The following is a 24,602-nucleotide window of genomic DNA, read 5'->3' on the forward strand; positions in this document are numbered from 1 at the left end:
GAAGTGAACGTCACCAACAACAATCGAAATCAGCATCAAAATCGACTTTTGATTTCGATTCTCGATAGCAAACAAAATTTTGTATTGAATGGATGGTGGATGCTGGCTGTCGGCTGAGTGCTGTGCTGAAAAACAGACTTGAAAAATATCCTACTCTATTTTTGTGTTTATTTTGTCTAATAATCATTTCATAAATCATCAAGATCGTCTGCTTGAATTCATATTAGAAAAGGTAATCATTATTCTATCTACCATAATAAGTAATATTTTTATTTAAAATGCTTTCCTAGCATTTTGTAGGTTAGGATACTTCAAACTAATATCAATAATAGCTATTTATTCGAATTGTTAACAAAAATAATGGTCAATTGGTGTAAGGTGTCAATTTCTAATACCACGGCATATTTGTATCTTAACTATTATTAAAGATATCTACTCAAAGATTTTTCAATAATAGCTTAATTGAAAAATTAAAAAAATATACATATACCCAGACTTGTCTTTGTGGGGAATATTCACTATTTATATAATGTTTCTGCTGCTGTATTACTTTTTTTGTGAATAAAGATCATTTGAATTTGATATACAAAGTGTGCCGTAAAACTTCACTAAAGCTGCGCTTACACCAAAATTATTAACAAAATGTTAATAACTTAATCTTTATAGATTTTATTAGATTAAACGGAACTTGACAAACACATATGTTCATCATGTGCATGATAATTTATGTTCAGTCTAATAGAATGTATAATGATTAAGTTATTAACATTTTGTTAATAACTTTGGTGTAAACGCAGCTTAAAGCTCCGGATTGTTTGTTTTAATTATTTATCTTAACATTCTACATTTTCAATTTAATGTTCAATTTTGGGATCAAAATTTCAGTGGTTTAAAAGGCTAATAAAATCTCTTCTTTTTACTAATTTTCTATCAAAATTTGAAAATGAAATAATAGTAAGTGCTAAGGGATGATCACATTGGATGGGTATAAGTGCAAGTGTACGCGTAGTTATGCATGAATAAGCGCGCAGATGAGAAACAAAATCTAAAACAGCAATAGGAATTCTCAACACTGAGTGCCGGTTGCTTAGCCGGTTAAATTTTAATTGTGTTTAATTCCACAAGAACCAATCAGAGAAGCCGTCTTTTCAAAAACGCCTTAATTGATTGGTTTTTGTAAAATTAATCACGGTTAAAATTTAACCGGCTGTGTGCAACCGGGCCTGAGTGTAAAGGCTTGTACTTGCTGGTTGCGTCCAGTCAGACATGTCAACGTATTTCAATAGCTCTTTCCAGATTCTGTTTCTCGGCTCATGCATGATCTCACGTGCACCTATATGCATCCAATGTGATCATACCCTTACGTTGATCCTACATTGGAAGCAATGTTTCTCCTAACTAGATTGTCTGGTCTAGGCGGGTCTGGATGAAACAAACACCAGACCCTCCTACACTGAACCTGGTGCTCGGTCTGGAGTGGAGATTCGGGTCTGAACTGGGCTGACGACATTCAAATTGGTTTGTTTTTTTTCTAGTCGCACGGAAGCTTTCTACCTCAGTCAATAGAGACTCAATCAATCAATCAATCAATCTCTTTATTCAAAACATACATCAAAATGTACATGAATGTGTCTTTCTTTATTATTTTCAAAATAATAAAATAAATACAAGTAAAAAACAAAATACATCAACAATAGGTAGTCTAAATACATAATGAGTTGGCACTATAAAATTCTTCATAACTGTATAATTCTAATTCCACGATATACTTTTTCAGTTTGTTTTTAAACCTTGTAATATCTTTTTTCATGATTAATCTTAGTAGGAAGGTAAGTGATAAATTTGATGCCCATATAGGTCGGGCTTTGTTTGTACTTCTCTTTACTATGTTCTTTGATAATAAAGTTGTTCCTATTTCTTGTATTATAGTCATGCACACTGGTTTGCCTGGGGAATTTGTCCTCATTATTTTTTACGTGTAATATTGTTTTATAAATATAAAAGTCCATACACAGTCATTAATTCTAACTTTTTAAAAAATGTCCTGCACGACTCTTGTCTATTTAAATTAAATATTTTCCTTACTGCTTCTTTTTGGAGTTTTAATATCCTATTCAAGTTAAATGCACTAGTCCCACCATAAATCTCAATGCCATATGAAATATGAGAGTGGACAGTGGCATAATACACGGAACTCAAAGTTAATAAATTACAAATGGGTGCCAGCCTTCTTAGTGCAAATATTCCTGTACTTACTTTTTTACATACTCTTGATACATGCTCTTCCCAATTGAGTTTGTTATCTAGATCTACGCCTAAAATTTTATGTTATTTAGGTTATTTAGCTTCAGTGTACTTTTCTTTTGGGATTTCTACAGGTGAAATGTACAAATTTCGTTTTATCATTATTTAATAAAAGGTTCATTTTACTTAAAACGTTTTTTAAAAGCAATATTGTGTCATTACATTTTTCTTCGATTATATCCAAATCTTTGTCGAATATGCTTAAACTAATGTCATCAGCGTACATACAAAATTTAGTACTTTCAATTACATCTTTCGCATATTTTGGTAATCCCCCCAAATAGCAAAGGAACAAAAATGGCCCCAAAACAGATCCCTGCGGAACAGAGTAGTTCATGTACCTTAAACTAGATTTAATATCACTTACTTATTTTTATCATAATACTTTATATTTACATATTGACTTCGACCCACCAAATATGATTCCATCCAGTTGAGCTCTTTTCCACAAATTCCATAAGTTTCTAGTTTTTTTAATAATATTCTGTGATCTACAGAGTCAAATGCTTTTGTTAAATCTAGGAAGGTGCCAACAATGCTGTACCCTTTGTCCAATTTCTCTAAAATATTTTCAATAAACTCTATCAAGGCAGTCGTTGTAGACCTGTTTTTTCTGTAACCATGTTGTTCCGTGTCTAGTAATTTGTTTGTTTCAAAATAATTAATAAGCTGTATTAGCATACTTTTTTCAAATATTTTTGCTATTGAAGGTTGAATTGCTAAAGGTCTATAATTAAAGGATCGTAAGGATCTCCTTTTTTGAACACTGGTATCACTTTTGATACTTTTAGTTCATCTGGATACTTACCAAGTATGAGTGACGCGTTAATTACATGTAGCAGAGGCTTAATTAGGAATGATTTAGCTTCTTTTATAATTCTCATGGGAATTTCATCATACCCTGCTGACCACTTTGGTTTAATTGAATCGATGATATTGGACAATGTCTCTTCATCAATTGTTTTGGAGATAAACTTGAAATCTGTGATATGTAGCTCTTTATCATTTATTGGTGTGCCAGATTTGCTTAGATTCGGTACAACATGAGTATCGACCATTTCTACAAAATTAGTGTTAAGCATATTTGCGACATCATAGGGATTATCTATAACTAAATTGTTATTCCTGAGTAAAATATTCTTGCAAACCTTATCATTTTTGTTTTGTGTCTCGGTATTCACTATATGCCAAATTGTTTTATTTACATTTGTTGAATTTTTTAGTTTGGCTTCAATGTGTTTAGTTTTCTTTAATTTAATAGTTTTTCTAAAGCGTTTCTTATGAGCTTTTAAATTTTCCTTCAAATTGATATCACTTTTATTTGTCCTAAATAATCTATTAGCTTGTATGAGATTTTCGTGCTCATTGACAACTTCAACATCAATCCACTTATTTTTAAGTCTCTTCTTCACAATTCTACTTAGAGGAAAATGCCAATTAAAATAATACTTTAGTGAATTGTAAAAATAAGTGAATTTACTCTCAACAGGACTCAAATAAAGATCAGTCCAGTCTATTGTGGCTAGGTCATTCTTAAAACAAGTAATTTGATCATTTTCATACCTCCTAACCATTTTAATAACTCCTTTACTTTTAAGCTTATTATTTACATCTAATATATTGAAAATTTGCCCATCGTGATCCGAGAGTGCCGTAATTAAACACTCCACAAGAATATCCCCTTTGTTAAGACTGGTGATGAAATTATCAATTGCCGATTCACATGAGTCAGTTATTCTAGTGGGTATATCTACGGTATATTTTAATCCATGCATATTTATTACATTGATAAAATCAGTTTTCTTTCTACCCTCCCTCAAAACATCGACATTGAAGTCTCCCCCTATTACTACATTTTTATTAATCTTACAGATCTCTATTAAAAATCGATTAAATTTTTCCAGGAACATCTCAATATTTTCTGATGGAGTTCTATAAAATCCAGCTACAATATATTTCTTGTTATATATTTCTATTTCGATTGTACATGTCTCAAAAATCTTATCTTCATTTATAACATTTATTGTCTTAGTCATGATGTTTCTGCATTCGATTAGTCTATCAGATACTAATATCAACACTCCACCCCCCCTAAAAGACTTCCTTACATATCAACACTTACAATAATATCCTGGTATTTTAATTTTTTGAATTTCATTTTCATTTAATTTATGTTCAGTCACAATAACTATGTCTGGTTTGATTTCCTGTAATGTAATAGTTAGTGCATCAATTCGAGACTCCAAATGCTGTATGTTCTGATGGAAGATTACTAACCCATTCTTTAGTTTACAATTCACATTTTTTACTCTATAACTCTTAATTCTAGTTTTCTTGTCTTGATTCAATTTAAAATGTTTTAGGTTGGCAACTCTCCTTTTTGAACTAAATAGTTTAAACTAGATGTACTCATATTCATCATAGCACCAAATTGAGGTGTTTGTCCTAACAATAGCGAGACATTTTCATTCAGCTCAGCAGATACGTTTTCATTACCTTTATCACCTGTAGTTTGCCCATTTGAGTCCACTTCTTCTCTCATGTGTCCTATCGAGTCTAATCTACTCCTATCAATACCCTCGGCCATTCCACAATTTATTATTGGAATATTGGATACAGGCCTACCTGCATAATCAATGTTATTTTTCATTTCCAAGATATGATTTTTCAACAATTTTACTAATTTTGGTTTACCTTTTTGTTTGTTTAAATGCAAGCCATGCTGCGTATAATCAGTGATGTCAAAATTGTTCAGATCAATGATCTTCGTGTTAGGTATATTTGTAATTTCATCAGCCATCCATGCGTTGAGCTTATTAACATTGATATTCATTAATGGTTTATCATACCTAAATGGGATGGATAATATGACTACTTTAGAGCGTTTAGAAATTTGAGACTTTGATGCGCAATAAAATTATGGGAAAGCTGGATTTTTGCAGGGTGTTGGATTTATGCTTAGTACATATCCTGAAACAACAGAGTCCAACATCGTTCCCCCGCTTACTTCCTCCCCAGGTCCTCCCAGAAGTTCAAAACTGCAATTGTTTCGTAAACCAAGTATGTCACGGCTTCAAATCAAGATATCGATCTGACTTTCATTTTATCCTTTCAAGGATGAATATATCTACAAAATTGATGTATTATAACATTTTATCGTATATCTATTGCTTAGGGCGTTAACTTATACCCTTACAAATACAACAAATAGAAAATTTTTACCTCATATTTATGATTGTGTTGACCATTGCATCCTGATTGAGAAACTGCGCTACTATGGTGTAGTGGACTTAGCGCTATCCATTCTGGAGTCCTCTCTGGCTGGGAGGCAGCAGGTGGTGTCTCTGGTGGAGCTTCTTCCTGTCCACTCCCTGTGAGCCACGGTGTACCTCAGGGATCAATCCTGGGACCGATCCTATTTATAATTATGATAAACGACCTCGACAGTGATGGTTCAACGCTCTTGTTTGCGGATGATACATCATTGATGTCCTCTGGCCGTGACCTTAAGCAGGTGTTGGAGATGTCAGCTGAACATCTGCGGTCTTCAACTTCATGGTTCCTGGCAAACCGATTCCAGTTGAATGCAAACAAGACCCAGCATGTCATCTGCAGCTTGTCAAGAAACCTTCCTGGTGATCAAGACCCTGTCAAGCTGCTGGGTTTTGTTCTGGACAATAAACTCAACTGTGCCAGCCATATTCAGCATGTAACCACAAGACTGTCCAGAATTTGTTTTCTGCTGCTGAAGCTGAGGGGTCATGTGACTGAGGCCTACTTAGTCATGGTGTATCACGCGCTCTTCCACTGTCACGTTTCCTATGGCCTACTCATGCGGGGTCATTCAGCAAAGGTTGTAGACATACTGAATGAAGCTGAGGGGTCATGTGACTGAGGCCTACTTAGTCATGGTGTATCACGCGCTCTTCCACTGTCACGTTTCCTATGGCCTACTCATGCGGGGTCATTCAGCAAAGGTTGTAGACATACTGAAGCTGCAAAAACGGGCTGCCCGAATCATCACCGCAAGCGATTATCGCGCACACTGCAAGCCCCTTTTTGTTAGACTTGGTATTCTAACAGTGATCTGCCACTTCCTACTTCTCTGTCTAATGTATGTCAAGAAGACCCAGCAGTACATGTTGACTCGGACTGATGTGCATGAACATAACACCAGACATCGAGAGCTGATTGATATTCCCAGAGTACGCCTTCAGAGATCACAGGTGTGCTTCAGGAGTTCGGCATTGCGATACTTCAATAGGCTGCCTACAAGAGTAAAACAGTTGGATTTAAGAGCGTTCGAGAGAGTTGTATCCAAGCACTTGAAAAGCATACTACTTTTTTGGTGAATTATATGAGTGATGATTTGTCGGAAATTCAGTCTTGCTAAACATGCCTTATGTATGTTTGTTTTGTGTATTATATGTTTTTGACGCCATCAATCCCATATTATGGGTAAAGGATGCAGATTTAGGTATAAAGGTATAAATAAATACAATACTCTACTGTATATATATAATCCGATTTTATATTTCTAACTCATTTAATGTAAAGCCTGATTCACACCAAGCTATCCTATAAGCTGTTACCAAAATAGCTTACATACTTGCACTGTTTCTGTAGCTGCTAACATTAATTATTTTGTAGCTTGATGTGACTCAGGCACTACAAGAAACTGTTTCTCTTGTCTCGGAAAGATAATTGTTTTTCAAATAATTAAGTATTATTTACCTACAGTGCTACAACAATAATTCTCTGGTGACATGAAATCACAATCATACCTCTAAAGTAATAAAATAATGTAGCCTAATGGTTGTGCAATGTTTGTTTATTACGCAGACGAAACTAGTGTAGTTCCAGAACTCGCCACAAAATTCCCAACGCGAAAAAGCGCTGCAAATGCTGCATGTAGCAAAATTTGCGAATTATTCGCATGCAAATATCTCGCAACGCATCGGTTTGAGCCAGCACATACACCGCAATGGTATTAAATGTTCTATAATCTCAATTTCCAAGTTAATTTACACAATGTTGTTTTTATTCCCATGTCTTCACCACGGTCCTAAGATCGGGGAATTGTCCAGTTTTCTGTCGATCTCCCAATCAGTTTGGCAGTTATTGCAACTTGCACCGCTATCCTCTTAGATGGTGGTACAGTATTTGTGGTTTTCAATTAATTCCGTCACTGAATTGTACGGTCTTGCAGTGAGGTACGTTTTCAGTTCCTTGTGAAATGCTGATGGGAGTTTTTCACGTGTTTTAGGTTATCCGGCAGAATATTGAAGAAGTATGAGTCTGCATTGGTGTGCGTTCAAATTTGTTAAGCCTGTGCTGAGGAAGGTCGATATTAAATATCGAAATAGCTAAATTTTAGCTTGGTCTTGGTCCTTTGTACCCATGCTTACTATTTTTAAGATTTGGTTCTGAATTTATTGCGAAGATTACAGTGTCAAGTACGGTGGGGAAATCTTACATTGTGCAGATTGACTGTGCTATCAAGATTATAGTCTGTCATTATAATTATTAATACAACTTGAAAGTTTTTTTATAGGTTTATATATTATATATTACGACTGATGGTTGTGCTTTTCAGTAACATGGCACAAAGAGACAAATAAAAAGGGGGAAAATTTTTTGAGTCTATCCTGAAAATACTAAATCAATTATTGTGATACATCTTAATTCATAATTATCAGGATATTATCTTCCGCCTGCCAATACTTTATCACTCTCCCGCCACATAATCCTGCCTGCATCAATTGTCCATGTATTTCTTATAGCAACTCTGTCAGCTGTTTGTTGGAACAATTTGTTGCGACGCTGTGTCAGATCTTCACGAACAGTAATACCGGTGCCGCTGAGTATTCGTCTTGCAGTCAGGATGGTCCGCTTCGTTTCAAAACTAACGAATTTTACTAGAATTGCTCGAGATGGAGGACGAGGCTGCTGTTTATTATTTGTTTGGGGCAGTGACGCATACATACGGCCAACTCGATGACATCTATCGATCTTAGCAGGATCAACTTCCAGTTTCAGTTTATCGCGAAAGAATCCTGTGACAGTGTTTGTTATTTTTTCTCCCTGTGATTCAGGGATGCCGAAGATTACGAATGTTAACCAATCATAAACCTGCATTTACACTATTTATAATCTGCTGCTCAAGTTTTATGTTATTCAAATATTGAAAGTGCTTTAGCAATCAAATTAGTTTTTCAATCTTTTAATAAATAATTATCTGTGACAATTTCAAGTTGTTATTATTGTATAGTAGACTCCTTCTAGTTTGGTCTACTCAGGACTACCATCGGCCAAACTATGTCCTAATAACCGAATGAACTGTCAAAGTTAAACATAATTATATAAGTTTAAATTCTAAAATCAACCAATAACATCATTTTAATATATTTTAAAAAATTAAACTCTTGAATCTCTTCACCAAGCTCTAACCTTTATAAAATCCGCATGATTCCCAAAACGTTTTGAAGATTAAGTAGAAATATATGATGAACCACCAGAAAATCCAATCTCAATTAAAAACATTCATTATTTATTTATGTATTTATTTATTTCATTGGCAATTACAGATCATAATTATAATAAATATAATATGATTGGGAGAAGACAACAGGCATAGCCCAAAACTGTCTTCTCCCAAATGTTAACAAATAAAAGTTTCAAAAAGAATAAGGTTAAGATTTCACTTTCACTTCAAAAAGTCCAATTTCCACTTCAAAACTAATGACAAAACTATAAATTTTGAATTTTGATATTTAAAAACTGATTAAAAACAAAAATATTTCACTCAAAACTCTACAAATTAGAAATTTTGCAAAATTTCGAGCCTGAAAAGAAACACAACTTCACTATTAGCACAGCTGATTATTATGTATTATTCCCAATGCTATTATTGAATAATAAAATGTTATATTTTCTTAATGAGTGAAATTTATTTGAGATAGAACTGATCTTTATTCACAAGAATTGTAAATTATTATCAGATCATATTTATAAGCATGACTTGGATCACAGCTATCTATTATAGAAGGTTTTGAAAAAGAAAAGTGGCTCCAATGCCTTCATATCATTTCGATTGACTTTGTAATGAATTAATCTCACTATAGTTGGATATCTGCCATAATATCACAAAGTATTGGTAGTTTTTTATATTTTGCATCGAAATCTTTTGGAACTGGATTTTATTATCTTTTTTGTTTAGAAATTAATAAGCTATCCAATGCTATAGGTAATTTTACTGTATTACTATATTTGTTTTACTGTCTGTGATTTTTTAACTATTCGATGTTTGAATTTTGACTGTTGTAATATTCTTGATGATCTGAAGAGCTATTACAATAAAATGATTTGATTTGTTTGTTTCAGATGAGTGAACGCTACAATATCTACAGCCAGTTGGAGCATCTGCAATCCAAGTACATTGGAACAGGACATGCAGATACGACAAAGTTCGAATGGATGGTGAACATCCACAGGGACTCATACTCGTCCTACATGGGGCATTGCGACATGCTCAATTTCTTCGCCATATCGGAAAACGAAGCCAAAGCCAGGGTCAGGTTCAACCTGATGGAGAAGATGCTGCAGCCGTGTGGACCACCACCAGAAAAGCCTGAAGATTAAACAACTCTTATAAATGTGAATTGACATTTTTACTTATCATACCAAGCAAGTGGGGAAAGTGATGAACGATCCAGGATATACCTTGTTCCGTAAAACCAGTGCGAATTTTATGCTTGTGTCTCTGTCTTCTTAAATACATGTGGGTTTTTTTCAAGTATTCATTCATTCATTATTATAAAATTTTGTTTTAATAAAATATTCACTTCCTTTTTCTCCACAGCACTTCACTCAACTCTCTAGTTGGATTAATAGTGAATATTAATGTGTACCTACCTAAGAAGAATTCCAACATTGCAAAACTTGTCAGTCCGACTTAAAAGCAGTGGGAAGTCCAAGATAGGTTAAATGCCATTGAGTTTACCATAATTATGTATCCCTTGTAGTGTAATTCAGCTAGCCAACAACTGGTCATAGACCTTGTGCCTTACATCCAATTAGCGACGCCTATTACTCAACAGTTCTTTTCATAGACAAAATAGAAACAGAGTAGCCTTTGTATACTTCTCTGGTTGTGTATGGTGGTTTTCGATTGCGGAACCACCCTAGTTCATCAGCATAGTTTTATAGCTTTCCTGAAGGACTTGTAAACTTAACAATCTTGTATGTCCGACTTTTGTTACTTTGTTCAGCGATGCTACTACTTTGTACACTATATCAGACACAGTCATATTACATATTAGAGATGGTGTCAACAAAAATAGATTATTTTAAATTGGTGTGTGTAAAAAGGCTCTGTGATCATTTTACTTAATCCAATAAATAGAGTAGATGGTTCATATACATTACGTTGGAACCTCACTAATCCCAAACTGAAGTTTTTACGGGACCATGGACAATTTCCGAAATTTTTATTTGGAAGTTAGATTGAAATTGGTATTCAGAAAAGGTATGGATGTAAGACGTATCGACTTCTTAAGAATATTTATGTTTCACTATTAATAAGATTATATTTGAATGAAATAATCTTATTCAGCTCTCAGAAGAAGGAATATATAATTTTTCGATAATCAATTATAGCAGCTCATGCGCGAAGCATTGCAGTAATTTCATAAGAAAACATGATGGAAGGATCTATTGAAAACACAAATCGAAGGATCTTTTTAAAACACAATCCAAATAGAACTTTTATTTTTCATCTCGTCTATTCTTTAAATTTATGCTGAATATTGAATTTTTCAATATTCCTTGTAATGTGAATGTCAACACTTATAAGGAGAATTTATTATAGCTTAACGAAACGAATAAATAATAATATATCAAATTCACTATTTTATTTACAGGCATCATGGATATGACACTTCACATCACCTACTCATTGTACTGAGCACTCCACTCTTTGTATATTCACAGTTTGAAAAACAAACATTGATTTCATCAAGATATAGACAACGTAGAAGCCTCTAACAATAAAGAGCAAGATGCCTGCTCGTTGATCCCTTTATCTACAACAGTTTTGGCAACACGAAGTTCATTCATGTGAGTCTTTTTTTGTTTGAGTTCTTGCGACTATTCATTATTAATTTTGTTTTTTGTTCTGCCATTTAAGAAAAAAAACGTCAATATGAATTGTAGTTTATTAACGGCAGCTACATTAAAATCGACAACAGTAGTTGCTACTTCTCTATGATAGATAAAAAAATAACAACTCTTATAACGCTTTCGATGATAGTGAAATTGCCATAATTCAGACTATGTAATCTATCATCAAGTGTTTTTCTACCATTGGGCTTAGTTAAAATTAAAAAGGCTTTTACTACTTCTACGCCTACTAGATCGTATTCTCTTAGAGCTCTCTAAAGAGAATTTTTCATCTGCAATCGATAATTTCGTTACGATAAGGAATAATTTATGTTTCCAGTATATTCTAATTATAAAGGGTTACTCAGAATAACGAGGACTTTTAAGAATACCATAAAACGAAAGTGAGAATGGAGAAAATAATTTCATTTGCAATGAAGACTTGAAAACTTGCCATTTAAGAATCATTAATTACATTTAACATTTTCCAAAATTACAACCTTTAGTTGGCTTCCTCCTGTACTAATACAATATTTAAATCCTTGTTGGATAATTGGTGAATTTACATCCTGAATTAATTCGATCACTGTAATTGTGAAGAGAATACTTTTGATTAGAGATAGCTTTACAAAAAAAAATTGTAGGTGGACAATCTGGCGAGATATGGGGCCAGGAAACACAACCAAATCGTGAGACCAAACAGTACTCACTCACACAGCTGCCACTGACTGCCGTGCGGTATGAAAAATGTATTTAGCTGCCACTGACTGCCGTGCGGTATGGAAAATGTATTTAGCTGCCACTGACTGCCGTGCGGTATGGAAAATGTATTTAGCTGCCACTGACTGCCGTGCGGCATGGAAAATGTATTTAGCTGCCACTGACTGCCGTGCGGTATGGAAAATGTATTAAATTATTATATACAAATGATGTATTCGTGCAGCAGGAAGCCATCTGTAGAATGTAATTACCAAAAAATGTAATTAATGCTCCCTAAATGGCAAGTTTTAAAGTTTTCATTGTCATAAATGAAATTATTTTTTCTTTTCTCACTTTCGTGTTACGGTATGGTATTTTCAAAAGCTCCCGTTATTCTGGGTCACCCTATACTATTAGAATCTATTTACGATAAGTTCAAGTATAACCAGGTCAATATAATTGAAAAATATGAAAATTAGAAAACATTATATGTCAAATGAGTGGGTGCTCTGGAACTATATTGTGTTTACTAATTGTTTGTGGTTGAAATGAACTTGCTTGTAATATTCTGAGATGTATGCTTCATTTTCGCGGCACTGGATATAAGGGAGTAGTTTCTATACACGCAGAGTGGCTGTAATCCACTAAAGTGAGATTCACTCCAAATTGATGTTGCATGAGTTGCAAGCCCTGGCCGGCATTGGTTGAATAGAAGTCATTTCAAAGGAATGCTGACAGTTTGGAGTGAATCTCATATTAGTAAACCCGTGCAGTTTGCATCCCACAACAAAAATAAAGAGAATGGACACCAGATTTCTAATTGTATATTTCATGACTAAAATTGTTCTTGACGTGAGTACAAAGATTTCTATGTAATGAGGAAATTATTACAAAATAAGTTATTTGTTTGCTTCAAAAATGTCCCTATACGTGAAAAATTCTTATCTGCTTTGATAAAAAAATTTTGACGTGTGGAGTGATTAATTTATTTTATACAGTATAATTCTGCATCAATCTATTTTCATGGCGCTATCAATGAAATATGAATACTTGTGAAATAGTTTTCAAATATTTGAACATTTTCGTTAATTGTTTGTTTTGTTTGACGTTAGTTCATGTCTCATCTAGGCCCTATGTAATAAGAAAACTTATTGAAATTAGTTCCATACAAATTTACTTGCTATTACTTGTATCCAGTATAGAGATCATTAAGAAACATCGATTAGTGTCAATCATGCTGGTAGCTATATGCTGCGTAACGAAGCGCCATTCAATATCATTTTCGCTGAGATTACAGCGGTTCGCAAGATTATGCATCCACTGTCAGTTTCAAGCTTAGTTCGGTTTGAAGTTTCCGAGCAATTTAGCCCCGTAGATTATTGAGTTATGAAACTCTCTGATAGGTTCTTCACTTATCGAGTTCTCATATGAGCTTGCACCAATCGTGGTTGAAGATTTTGCCTCATTCACGCTCTGACCTGATAATCAATAATTCTTTTGTCCCAATAACCAATTATTCGCCTTGAATTTCCACTCATTCATTTATCAATGAGAGAATGCTGGAGAATACCACTTTTCTCAGTTCAATTTTCAACAAATTACCTACGACCTTACTCTTACTACTTTTTATTTCACAATGATAAGGACATTTTTCATTCAAATAGACTTAGCTCACATGTAAAACTTACTACTACGTGAATATTTGTCTGAAATAATAGCAAATTACAGTGGAACCTATTTCGTGCAAACCTTGGTGAGACTTAGAGATCTTGATAAATTAATTTTTGGACACTGGAACACTCATGATATACACATCTGAATATGTTGTAGACCTCGATAACACTAGTTTAGTGATTGATGCAAGGCATATAATTATAATTTATTTAAATAAGCACACCAATTTTACTCCTTAAAAATACAAGGCAAACGCGACCTCTATAAGACGTATTTCTAGCTCCGAGTTCTAGTTGCGACCTCCACAGCAAGTAGGCTGTTTTCAAAACAGTGACGTTGTGGTTCGTAAGTTGAATTGTTGTACCTGAAATTTTATTTTGTACAATAGGCTTCTGTAGTCTGCTTTCATATTAGTTTTCAGAAGCTTTTGAATTTGAAAACTATGATTTGTCCCAAAACAGATTAGGGCTACATAGGCCTCTTTTCTATAAAAATACAATTTTCCGTTTTGATAAACTACTTGAACTATTTTAGTTTGAGTACAGTACTGTACTTTTACGAAATCCTTAGGTTTAAAGTGGTTTCTTAGATTATTTGAATAAACTCTTTCAATACTAATAGGTAGCTTTTATAAAATAGAGAACCTATTCGGTCGGATATTGGCCACCATGCATAGGCCTACAATTAGGAATTATTTCTGACTCGGTTGTCAAAGTTATTAGGTCTTGACTTTCATATAGTGTGAATCAGAAATAATTCTACAACTACAGATTATCTAGACTATTTCATTTATATAATTCGATTTCTTAGATTTGTCTCTGCTGAATCGGTTCTAATTATAAAAAGAGTTATCGTTTAATAGCTGATAAAGCTGTTGTGTTGAATGCTCTCATCAAGATTAATAGAAAACCATTATTAGCGAATCACTAATTAATCATTATTGATTATTTATCAATAATTACAGTTCACAAAACTGTACACGCGAGAATGTAGAATGGATAAAATCAATGAAATGGTGACAGTATATAATAGAAGAAGAAAGGGTAGAAGAGATAGAACATGACAGATAGAGATAGAAGAAGGAAGAGAGAAGAAAATACAGAAGAAAGAGTCGGGTGACAGGGGCCAGGAAGCTGGAGGATCATTAAGGTGGAGGTTGACTAGAGCTTATCAAGTTTTGGAACGCGTGTTAAGTGAGAAAATAAATGCCCCAAACTACAGGTAACGATGAAATGGGTCTACACTTAGGCTTTATTTTCTTCACTAACTCCAAATAATGTCATAAAATGGAATTATCATTTCAGATAACACTGGAAAATTGCTAGAAATGATGGTTCGAGTATAATCTTAGGGCTGGTTTCCGAGCTCGGGATTTAGCTAAGTTCTAGACTTTAAACAGCTGGAGTCAGAAAATTGGCTTTCCGAAACGGGGCGTAGTCGTAGTCTAAGTTTGAATTAAATTTTTAAAAACTTGAAAATTGAACACAAAATAAAATAAAGAGAAAATAGTGTGAAGTTTCAGCTATTTTGAATTATTTAGGAATGTTTCATTTCGTCAAGGAAAAACGTTCCCAATTATAGAAATGAGAAAATAAAGATTATTATAATAACTACAACTACGCCCCGTTTCGGAAAGCCAATTTTCTGACTCCAGCTGTTTAAAGTCTAGAACTTAGCTAAATCCCAAGCTCGGAAACCGGTTCCAAATGAATATATTTGTATAGAAAAGAAATTTCTAAGTGGCTGTGGCTCTGAAATTGAATTACTTGGGTATAATTTCTTAGTGGAACCATCTTCTGATGATCCAAAAATGGGTTCTTAAAGATAAATCTCTTCTACTCTAACCTACTTTCGTGTTGAAGGTTTCATGTCTCTCGTAACAAACAGAAGTCCCAAATTCTTTCTTGATGATGTTTTTGGAATGAATTCTTGATAATGCCATTATAACGGTCATTTCATTAATACAAATAACATCCCTTGAATTGGGGCCTAGTTCTGTTTTTGATACCATAGTAATGAAATGTTAACTCTGTGATCCAACTTCACTAAGTTAGTACACTTTCAAGCTAATACCATAGAGAAAGGATAAGCGTAATTTGTTTGTCTCTGCTCATACTTACCTCCAAATCGTTTATAAACTGAAATCAAACATCATTTCTTGGAGAGTTTAACAACTGTAGTATCAACTTCAAGTTTTTATAATGTTGTTCAATTAGGAAAGTTTATAAATTTTCTCAAAACAATTATTACTTTTTAATTAGAAAAATCCAAACTGTTTTTCCCTGATATAAATGCAGACTTGATAACTTTCGAATAATGATAGTATGGTCAACCTCTTCAGATCTTATTCGTTTTTTATCAATGACGTTTCCATAAATACAATTTCTACTCCAACCATAGTTTACTTGGAAAAATATCACATATACCAAGTACCAAAGGTTAAATTTATTAGTAGCTGTCTTTAAATGAATGTTTGCGCTTGAACCTTGAATTACTGTATTACATTTTTTGTGTATGTGATGAATATTTTATTTCTATTTTATATATTCACTTCTTTAAGCTTGTCCATATCACAGTAACTTATATCCAACTCGTATTTTAATTTCCCAAATTTATGAAAATAACATATATTTCGTTGAACTAATGCTACTACCTAATGGTTTGTATGGCTAATTATATATCACAAATTAATATTCTATCCTTCATACATATATCGTTGGTTGGGAACCGCTGCCATAGACAAATACAAATCACTATTCTTCTATTTCTCTATGGAAGTCAGGGCGCAAATGTCATGAATAAGGCACTCCGTGGTCATTTTTGAGTAACAGCCGTGGAAGATGTCTCAATTTCTTTGTTAGATCTAGCATAATAAGGATCATGATGATGATAAGTCAAAATGACAGGCAAACACCTCGGAAACAAGATGGCCGCCAAAATGTTCAGGGTTTTGCTATATCGCTTGTATTTCAATAACCATTCAAGATATTCAACCGTTTTTAGACAAAAATATTTTTTAAATCTTCCTCTACAATTTTTGCTTCATAAAAGTTTCCTCTAAAACGCATATTTTTTTAGTTATAACCTTCAAAAGCCCAAAAAACTTTTTTTCTAAATTTGTTCAAATTTCATCCTATTATAACTTTTTTTGTACAAAAGATACAGAGAAATTTTAAATCTATGAAATTTAGAGCGTTTTTTCAACTTTGGAACGATATATCTTCATGCGCTGTAAATGCGTCATAAAATGAGTTCTCTAGCGCCCTCCAAAGAAAACCCTGCATGATTTGCGGTGCGTTTTTCCAAACACATGAGGTAACAAGCTAGAACTATAAAATCGATTTTTTCATGACTACTTTAAGATAGAGACTTGCAAATGGTCTCAATCTCTTCGTTACAACAAGACGAATAAGAATATTGATGATGGAAACAACGAAAATATTCGACATCATTGAAAAATACAAGATGGCGGTCATTATTGACATAAATGTCTATATCGCTTGTTATTCAGTTATTGTGAGAGATATCGGATTGGTTCTACCACCAAAGTGTTTAGAATTAACCAAACAATGATTTTCGAGAGAATCATCTCATTTCGACCACTCTTTCCATTATTTATTCAACTTCAAAAACTTGAAACATACATTTTTCGGGGACAATATTCCACTTTCCACTCTGTATATGTATTCGCAGTAGACAAGCACTAGTGTTTTTGGCACAGTGTTGTAGAATATTTCCAAAGCTTCAAAATTATATCTGGTTGGAGGCTGTAAGTCCATATTTCACGGCTGGAGCGTCATCGGAAAAAGAGAAAAAGTACTGTTAGCAGCGGAAAACACGCTTTTTCCACCAAATTCCAATCCCAACAATTATTAGAAAACCGAGTATCCATATTTGAAAGTTCTTGAAATTTGAATTTTTATATATTCGCCCTTTTCATAAGAAATCGCTTAACCTAAAATCGTTTATATTCTCGCAGTGTTCATCAGGATTCCCATTTGAAAATTATAGAAATTTGCCTTCTAATAAAAATAAATAAATTTGCCTTTATCTGCTTTCTTCCCATGAAAACGCCTTTGTATTCTCACGGTATGTCACAAATTGGATTTGACCAAAATGGTAGAATTTCCCGGCTTTTTGTGAGTTTGGACCAAGGATGCAATTGGCGCTACCCACAATGCCGTGGTTGTAGTGACCTATAACGCCGCCAGGTGTGTACTGCGCAGCTACAGTCAGGGGTGGAGTGGGTGGATGATATCAGCTGTTGGGGGCTCCGCGTCAATAACACGAAGCTTGCGAGTGCCGACTCGGGCAGCAATCAATATACGGACAGGAGCGCTGAACGCTGAATGCTGATCGCTGTGCGTGTGATGTGACGCCTTCGCCTCGCTAACCGAGCGACTTGGGCAGTGCGGTGCGCGAGTGCCACTTAGGTTAAGTCCAGGCGACGACATCCTAGCAGACGAGGATGCAGCCTCCACCGAGGAAGGTATGTCTTCAACATCCGACCAAGTTCAGTGCCCACAACAACCGTCACTCCGATTCGCCACCTTAGCCTGTGTGGGGCAGGCATCGGGTGCGGCATCACATCACCCACACACATCGACTCCAATACATATTCTGTTCACATTGATTCATTCATTCATTTACCTTCGTCATCAACCATCCTTGTACCGACAATGCTACATGCTCCTCAACACCTGACGTATTTAGACGTAGTGAGCAAAAATACCTGCACAAAATTATTGTAGTATCTCCCCTTTTTGAGAGAGGGCTATTTCGTTTTCAATCCATTACAAAAATGATGTTGACGTTTCTGAGCGTCCAATACATGTCATTTTTGTTCAATAGTAGACTAATATCACATTCATTTTATCTGCTAGAAATAAATACTGTCATGTAGTAGAAAATACTACTACTATAATATACTGTTCACGCGAAATCGGTGGTTCATCCTAGATGAACTTGATTAGCATTTAATTTTGATACTCATTGAAACAAAATAGTTATTTTTTCATATAAAATCGATCTTTACCTTTTCCAACTTTGACAAATTTGAGATGAGTTTTTTTGCATAAGAGGAACCATCGATATTTTCGTTCACAACTACTCAATTACTTTACCAACGCCATTTTAAGCTAAAGTTGAAATTATTTATTGGACGTTTGATTGCTTTACACATTTTTATAGTTTAGCCAAGTATTAAGTTGTGGTATCAACTCAGAAATCGACGCTAGCGCACATGTGTCTCGAACCCTTGATCGAGTAGTACGCCTATTCATTGATAAACTCATTAGCATTACATAAAAATCTTCGGTTCTTCATGGCAGTTTTGTCTTTGGAAATTTGTTATCTGGGAATTGGTGTTTAGGGCTTGATTTGCGATATGAGAAAATCTTCATTGAAATACCATACGGTACATAATAATATAAAGTCTAGCTAGGAGTTTTCGAAGATTTGAACTATTTCCCCCTTACTCATATTGACTCAGTGGCGTATATGGAATATATTTTTTTGGGGTGGGGGCCAAGGCTTATGTAAGGTTAAGTAATTTCAAGTAAACACCTCATGATACTTAATATCAGTTTTGCTGTTCATATTCAGAGGGTAATTTGCGCTGAACGCCCTTTTTACTTTACTGTCAGTCCGTCAAAAATACCTTTACCGTAAAAAATTACTGTACTTTTTTATGTAATTACTGTACTGATTTTTCTTTATGTTAATTATTACGGGGGGGCCTGGGATCCCCCTTATATACTGTATTGACTCAGATTTCATCCCTCGAAATCTGTACTGAGAGGCTGAAGAACTGTGGTAAAGTTAAACATTTACCATTGCTACTGTAATTGCAATCTACCATCACTGAATGTTGTCACAAAACTAAATGTTGTCACTATCATCACAAAAGCAGATCGTAAAAAGTATAACGTGATTTTTTGTGGAAACGGTCTTGAAGACGCTCTAAAATGCACTGTACACTCAAATGATTAAGTTTTGACTATTCCTAAACGAAATAGTTAACTTTTCGCTGTTAACAGCAGTTTTTTCATGGATATTTTCAGGTTTGACCGTTTTAGCTACTTATTAACGAATTCTCTGTTTATTATCCATGCCCAACAAATTATTCCAGGTGTCCAGGACTTCGACTCTGCTGTTCGAAAATTATTGTGCAAAGGAGCATCGCTTAGCATCTGTATTCAAGTTACTGCAATTTCGTTTCCGAACCTGTTTCAAAGCACCTACTGTAGATTTAGAGCTAAAATGAGGGAATTTCCAATCCAATATTTCCCGAGGTCCTCCTATATTTAGCACTTTTTGGCGCCAAAGGGAAACAACATGCCAATTCTTTTCACCAAGATACTTTTGAAGATAAAATCATTATAGTTATTGTCTACAAAAGAAATAAAATGTTTTATTACTTATTTCTTAGTAACTAAAGATTATTGAAGTATAGTATTATACGTTCATAATTTCGACCCATTGAAGTTATACACGCTTTGAATATTTTCAGCATGTTCCATGGCGAAAGACTTTCTGTTCATAAGACGACTCGAATCCACTCAGAATATTACGCAACTCGCACTGTCGTGCGTATACCGATTCAGTAGGGCTAACAACTTTGTGTTAAAAACAAAATTTTCCTTTATTAGAAATAAATTACTACACACTTACAACAGGGTAACAGGAATAAAAAAATCACTGTATTTGCTCTCTCCAAGCATTATTTACTATTCAGTCAATCAATGATCTAATAATTCTTTTCTGATACTGTTATAAAGTCAAGATGAAATATATTTATCAATTCAACTGGTTCTTACAACAAATCGATACCTGAATGCTGGCAATCAAGCGTAAATGTACGTATTTCAGCCCTATGGTCAAAGTTTTCTCATCTGACCGAATACTTCAACTTCAAGACCTCTCGCATTCTCGCGTGCTTTACAATCACGTCGGGCTTGGTTCACGCAAAGGGTAGCATAGCATACTCGCCATTGCTGTACTTGCGTCCAAAGTGAAGTTGATTGCACTCTGCAGTGGAATGAGGGGCTATCTCAACTTCTTTCTCTCTCTGGTATCGAAGCAGGGCTATACTACTACCAGAGAAAACTTACACATAGAAATTGTTTATTCCATTGTACTACCTAAAGTACACGACATTTTTCCTGTATAAGTTATTATTATTTTGGTTTTGTAGATCCACTCTTCAGGGTTCAGGGTATGTACTGCCATCTTAGCCTATTGAATTATTATGGGTATTATTTGCATTATTGGAATCGTATAAAATGTGCCTGATTAAATTTAATGTGAACATGGTTTTTAGTAGACAATTGTCAATTATATATATACTCGTATAGTGTGAGAGTAATGACTTCTTGCATGGTCAAGATATTGTAAGATTCATAAAATCAGGTAGAATACGGTGGATTGGGCACTTGTCTAGAATGCATGTGGACAGAATATCCAAACTTTCGTGGCGAGAGAAAATTTTCAACAGAAGTAGGAAGGGTAGACCGAGGATAAGAATACATGTACTGTTGACGTAGAAAGAGATTTGCGGATCCTAGGGGTGCGTAATTTATTGGAAGATGCAGGCAGAGGATTGAATTGTATGGAGAGACTTTGTAAAGGAGGCCAAGGGTCACATCGGTCTGTAGCGCCTAGGAGTAAGTAGGTAATACTAGTATAGACTGATTAAAAATCTTCCATCATTTTCATCTCGATAACTGAGCATCTCTAGACGCTTCGATCGGGAATGTTTGTATTGCTATAATGAATTGATGTTACGGCTCAGGTATGTTAGGCTACATCGGTATACCTCAGAGTAGAGAATTAAGCTGCAATACGTGCAGCTATTCACAGTGTTCAGTCTCGTTTAATTTCTTTGTAAACAAATATGTCAAATAGTTTCTGACTTGTGGTATGACAACAAATAATTTGAATTACCCAAACTCACAATATACCGTTATACTAGTATAATATTCTACTCTACCTAAATTACGATTAGGAATGTATTCTTTCATTTATGTATGGTACACAATAGACAACACAATCGACAAAGGTTGAGGAACAAATAGTTTGTGCTTGAAAGCACAAAAGTTTAAAAGTTTTGTGCTTGAAGGCTTCAATTAGAGGAAAATGATGGTCGATGTTCGGCATAAAATGATGGAATGTGTTTGGATGCGCGAATGTGTGTTCGGACCGGATGCGTGTTATAACGAGCGGGCCATTGTTTCCAGACTACATCTGCGTTCTGCGTTGCGTTGTTTGGTTGGAAAGAGCGCATGTTAACAGCGGCAAACGAATGACCGAGCACGAGTTCGACTTTATAAGGGTTCGACACGGCGTTCGAGCCTCAACAGCCCTCTAATGATGTTCGCAGTTCAGCCACCGCAACACTCTTCATCCTTCTTTATCTGCACTTGAGGCTCGATCGTTATCTTTGCGCTCTTTCTCTCTCCTTCAGCTAACAAACTCGACATCGTCTGTAGTAAATAGTCCATTGTCAATCGGAACAAACTCTCTCACCAGCCCTTTATTCTATTTGCAGACTGGAAACCTTTGTGACCATGTAGGTAATCAGCAATTATCAATATTTCTCCATCATTTCCTGTTAAGAACTAGTAGCATTGGATAGGTAGGTATCGGTTGTTGGAATTCATTCATGCTCTGTCGCAGTAGATGTTTGAACAATTGGAAACATATTATAAATAATTGAAGAGACTTGAGATATTGTCAAAAAATCAACTTTAACTTAATATTGAACTTAATGACTTAATTTTGAGATTGTATTTACCCCAGTGCACATTTTTGACTGTATTGAGTTATTATATTAAATAAACTTGTTTCAAATTATTATTCAACTTGATATGTCAGAAGCCAATACTTTGGCAGCGTCGAGCCGCGCTCATCAAACCATATCTCTTTCTGATTTAACGACTGTCTAGTCGAGTTGTTGTTATTCCTGAATGGGAAGTCTGAAGAGACATTACTTATTGACAAGTCAACTCTTGCTTTGCTTTGCCAAAGTTCTTTTATCGATTAGCCTACCCAACGTTTGCTCGAGAGCATTAGAGTAGAATATACTTTGAATTGGACTGAACCAAGCTTCCCCTCTAGAAAACTTTTAGGTACGTTCTCCACTTTTCCTTTATCGTTACACTGTGGAGTTCCTCTGAAGCTGGATACATACTGCTGTATCTGAAAATAGAAGAGAATTTTCTATTCAATTCAAAAACATGTTGTATATCGTTTTCTTTGTACTCCGAAAGCTTTATTATTTGAAAGTGATCACATTAAATTCAAACGAATTTTTTAATCATAGATATATGGTGAGGCTTTTATAAGTCAAGGTTAATTCATTCATAGATACAGTCGACAATAATTACTGAATAAGCTTGGCAATAATAAGAGAATAGTGGGTGTGATAATACAATTTGTAGAACGTTTTTCCCGCATGATCCTTATTATAAAAGTACTGTGGGTAATGTGTGTTCTAAATCTATTAGATTAGTAATTTTTTGAACATAATTCTTGTTCCGTTCACCTAGCTAGGTCACTGTAGTCCACACAAAAGTAAAGTGATATTTGTTATGTTTAATTTTTGGGGAAAAATATTCATGGACATTTATTCCCTATTCAAGTTCAGTTCACAGAATCAAATGAGAGCTAATAAGAGTTCGTTGATAGGGCTTTGTAATATCCCAATCGTAGAGCCCGTAATGTTTGATCTGTCAAATATTTTTCTGCCTACTTATAGTACGTTAATACGTACAGTAGTAATATAAAAATTCATGTTATTAATTGATCTATGAGAATAATTGATCTCAATGAAGGGGATAAAATTCATGTTATTCATTGATCTATGAGAATAATTGATTTCAATGAAGGGGACATTAAAATTATTTTCTCGTATAATCAATATAGCCCAGTTTTGCAATGTAAATGCTTGAGTAGGTAGCTATGCTTTCTTATTCAAATAACTTTAATCTCCTTTAATTAAAATTCAGGTTGATTTCTGCGCTAGTAAATACTAATTAGCACTTTGAAATCTAAATCGGATTATGGATCAAGTCTTTGTTCCACAAGTTTATTATACTACGGTACTCAGTCCAATTTTACTTTGTGAGAGTTGGAGCTCATTACTCCATTCATCCATTACAAGAGCGCTCTTGCATTAAGAAACTTCATGGAATTAGTTTGGAAATGCGAAGTTTGATGTGTTCATTGTTTAACCTGGTGAGGATTGAAACATATCTATGGTAATTCCCAAATTAAGACTCCTCCTTACTTTTTTTGTTGCTAATTTATAGTTGATTAATCATCAACTATCTGAGAGTAACACCTATTTGCTACAAAGGAAAAGGAGGAGACCATTGTAATATAAACTCACACTTGATAGAAAGAAAGTTCTTACTCAAAAACTATATGCTAGAAATAAATCCTCAGTCTGCCATATTTCACTGCCCCTCTGTTACAAAGTGGAAAAAAGTCTTGGAGTTGGTTGATTGCGGTCATTGATCAAGACTCTAGGTGGAACAAACTGAATGAACCCCCGCCCCCTCCTTCAAACCTCATACATTCCACCCCCTTCCAACCCACTCACCCCCTTCCGACCTACAGCGGCTGCTAAACGTATTTTGGCCTTTACTATTGATTATCGCTGCACCTAGTAGAGTCTGTCTGCGTCCAATGATTAAGATTAATTGTATCCTTTAATCTATTATTGAACAGTATGGTACCCATGCTCTTCCCTGCTTAGTGAGATT

General features: G+C 34.6%; 3 protein-coding genes across 6 annotated transcripts in view; all 3 read left to right on the forward strand.

The window, feature by feature from the left end:
• Positions 1–10,141, forward strand: LOC111051531 (splicing factor 3B subunit 5). The gene is made up of 2 exons (XM_022338060.2): positions 1–232; positions 9,688–10,141. Exon 2 carries the CDS (start codon positions 9,688–9,690, stop codon positions 9,943–9,945), a length of 258 nt encoding a protein of 85 aa, XP_022193752.1. The 5' UTR covers positions 1–232; the 3' UTR covers positions 9,946–10,141.
• Positions 5,183–7,786, forward strand: LOC120351953. The gene is made up of 2 exons (XM_039430988.1): positions 5,183–6,157; positions 6,282–7,786. Exons 1-2 carry the CDS (start codon positions 5,732–5,734, stop codon positions 6,654–6,656), a joined length of 801 nt encoding a protein of 266 aa, XP_039286922.1. The 5' UTR covers positions 5,183–5,731; the 3' UTR covers positions 6,657–7,786.
• A 7,975-nt stretch (positions 10,142–18,116) lies between the features above and the next one.
• LOC111051532 (protein nervous wreck) overlaps positions 18,117–24,602 on the forward strand; it is a 50,844-nt gene continuing 44,358 nt past the window's right edge. For 2 of the 4 annotated variants that reach the window (XM_039430980.1, XM_039430979.1), the window contains exon 1: positions 18,117–18,325. In XM_039430980.1, coding sequence (XP_039286914.1) covers positions 18,305–18,325 — 21 coding nt within the window. In that variant the 5' untranslated portion in view covers positions 18,117–18,304. The remainder of the gene's footprint in view (positions 18,326–24,602) is intronic. The other 2 variants (XM_039430976.1, XM_039430977.1) reach the window with 2 other exon arrangements.

This window comes from Nilaparvata lugens, chromosome 6 (genome assembly GCF_014356525.2).
Source record: "Nilaparvata lugens isolate BPH chromosome 6, ASM1435652v1, whole genome shotgun sequence".
Lineage (NCBI taxonomy): Eukaryota > Metazoa > Arthropoda > Insecta > Hemiptera > Delphacidae > Nilaparvata > Nilaparvata lugens.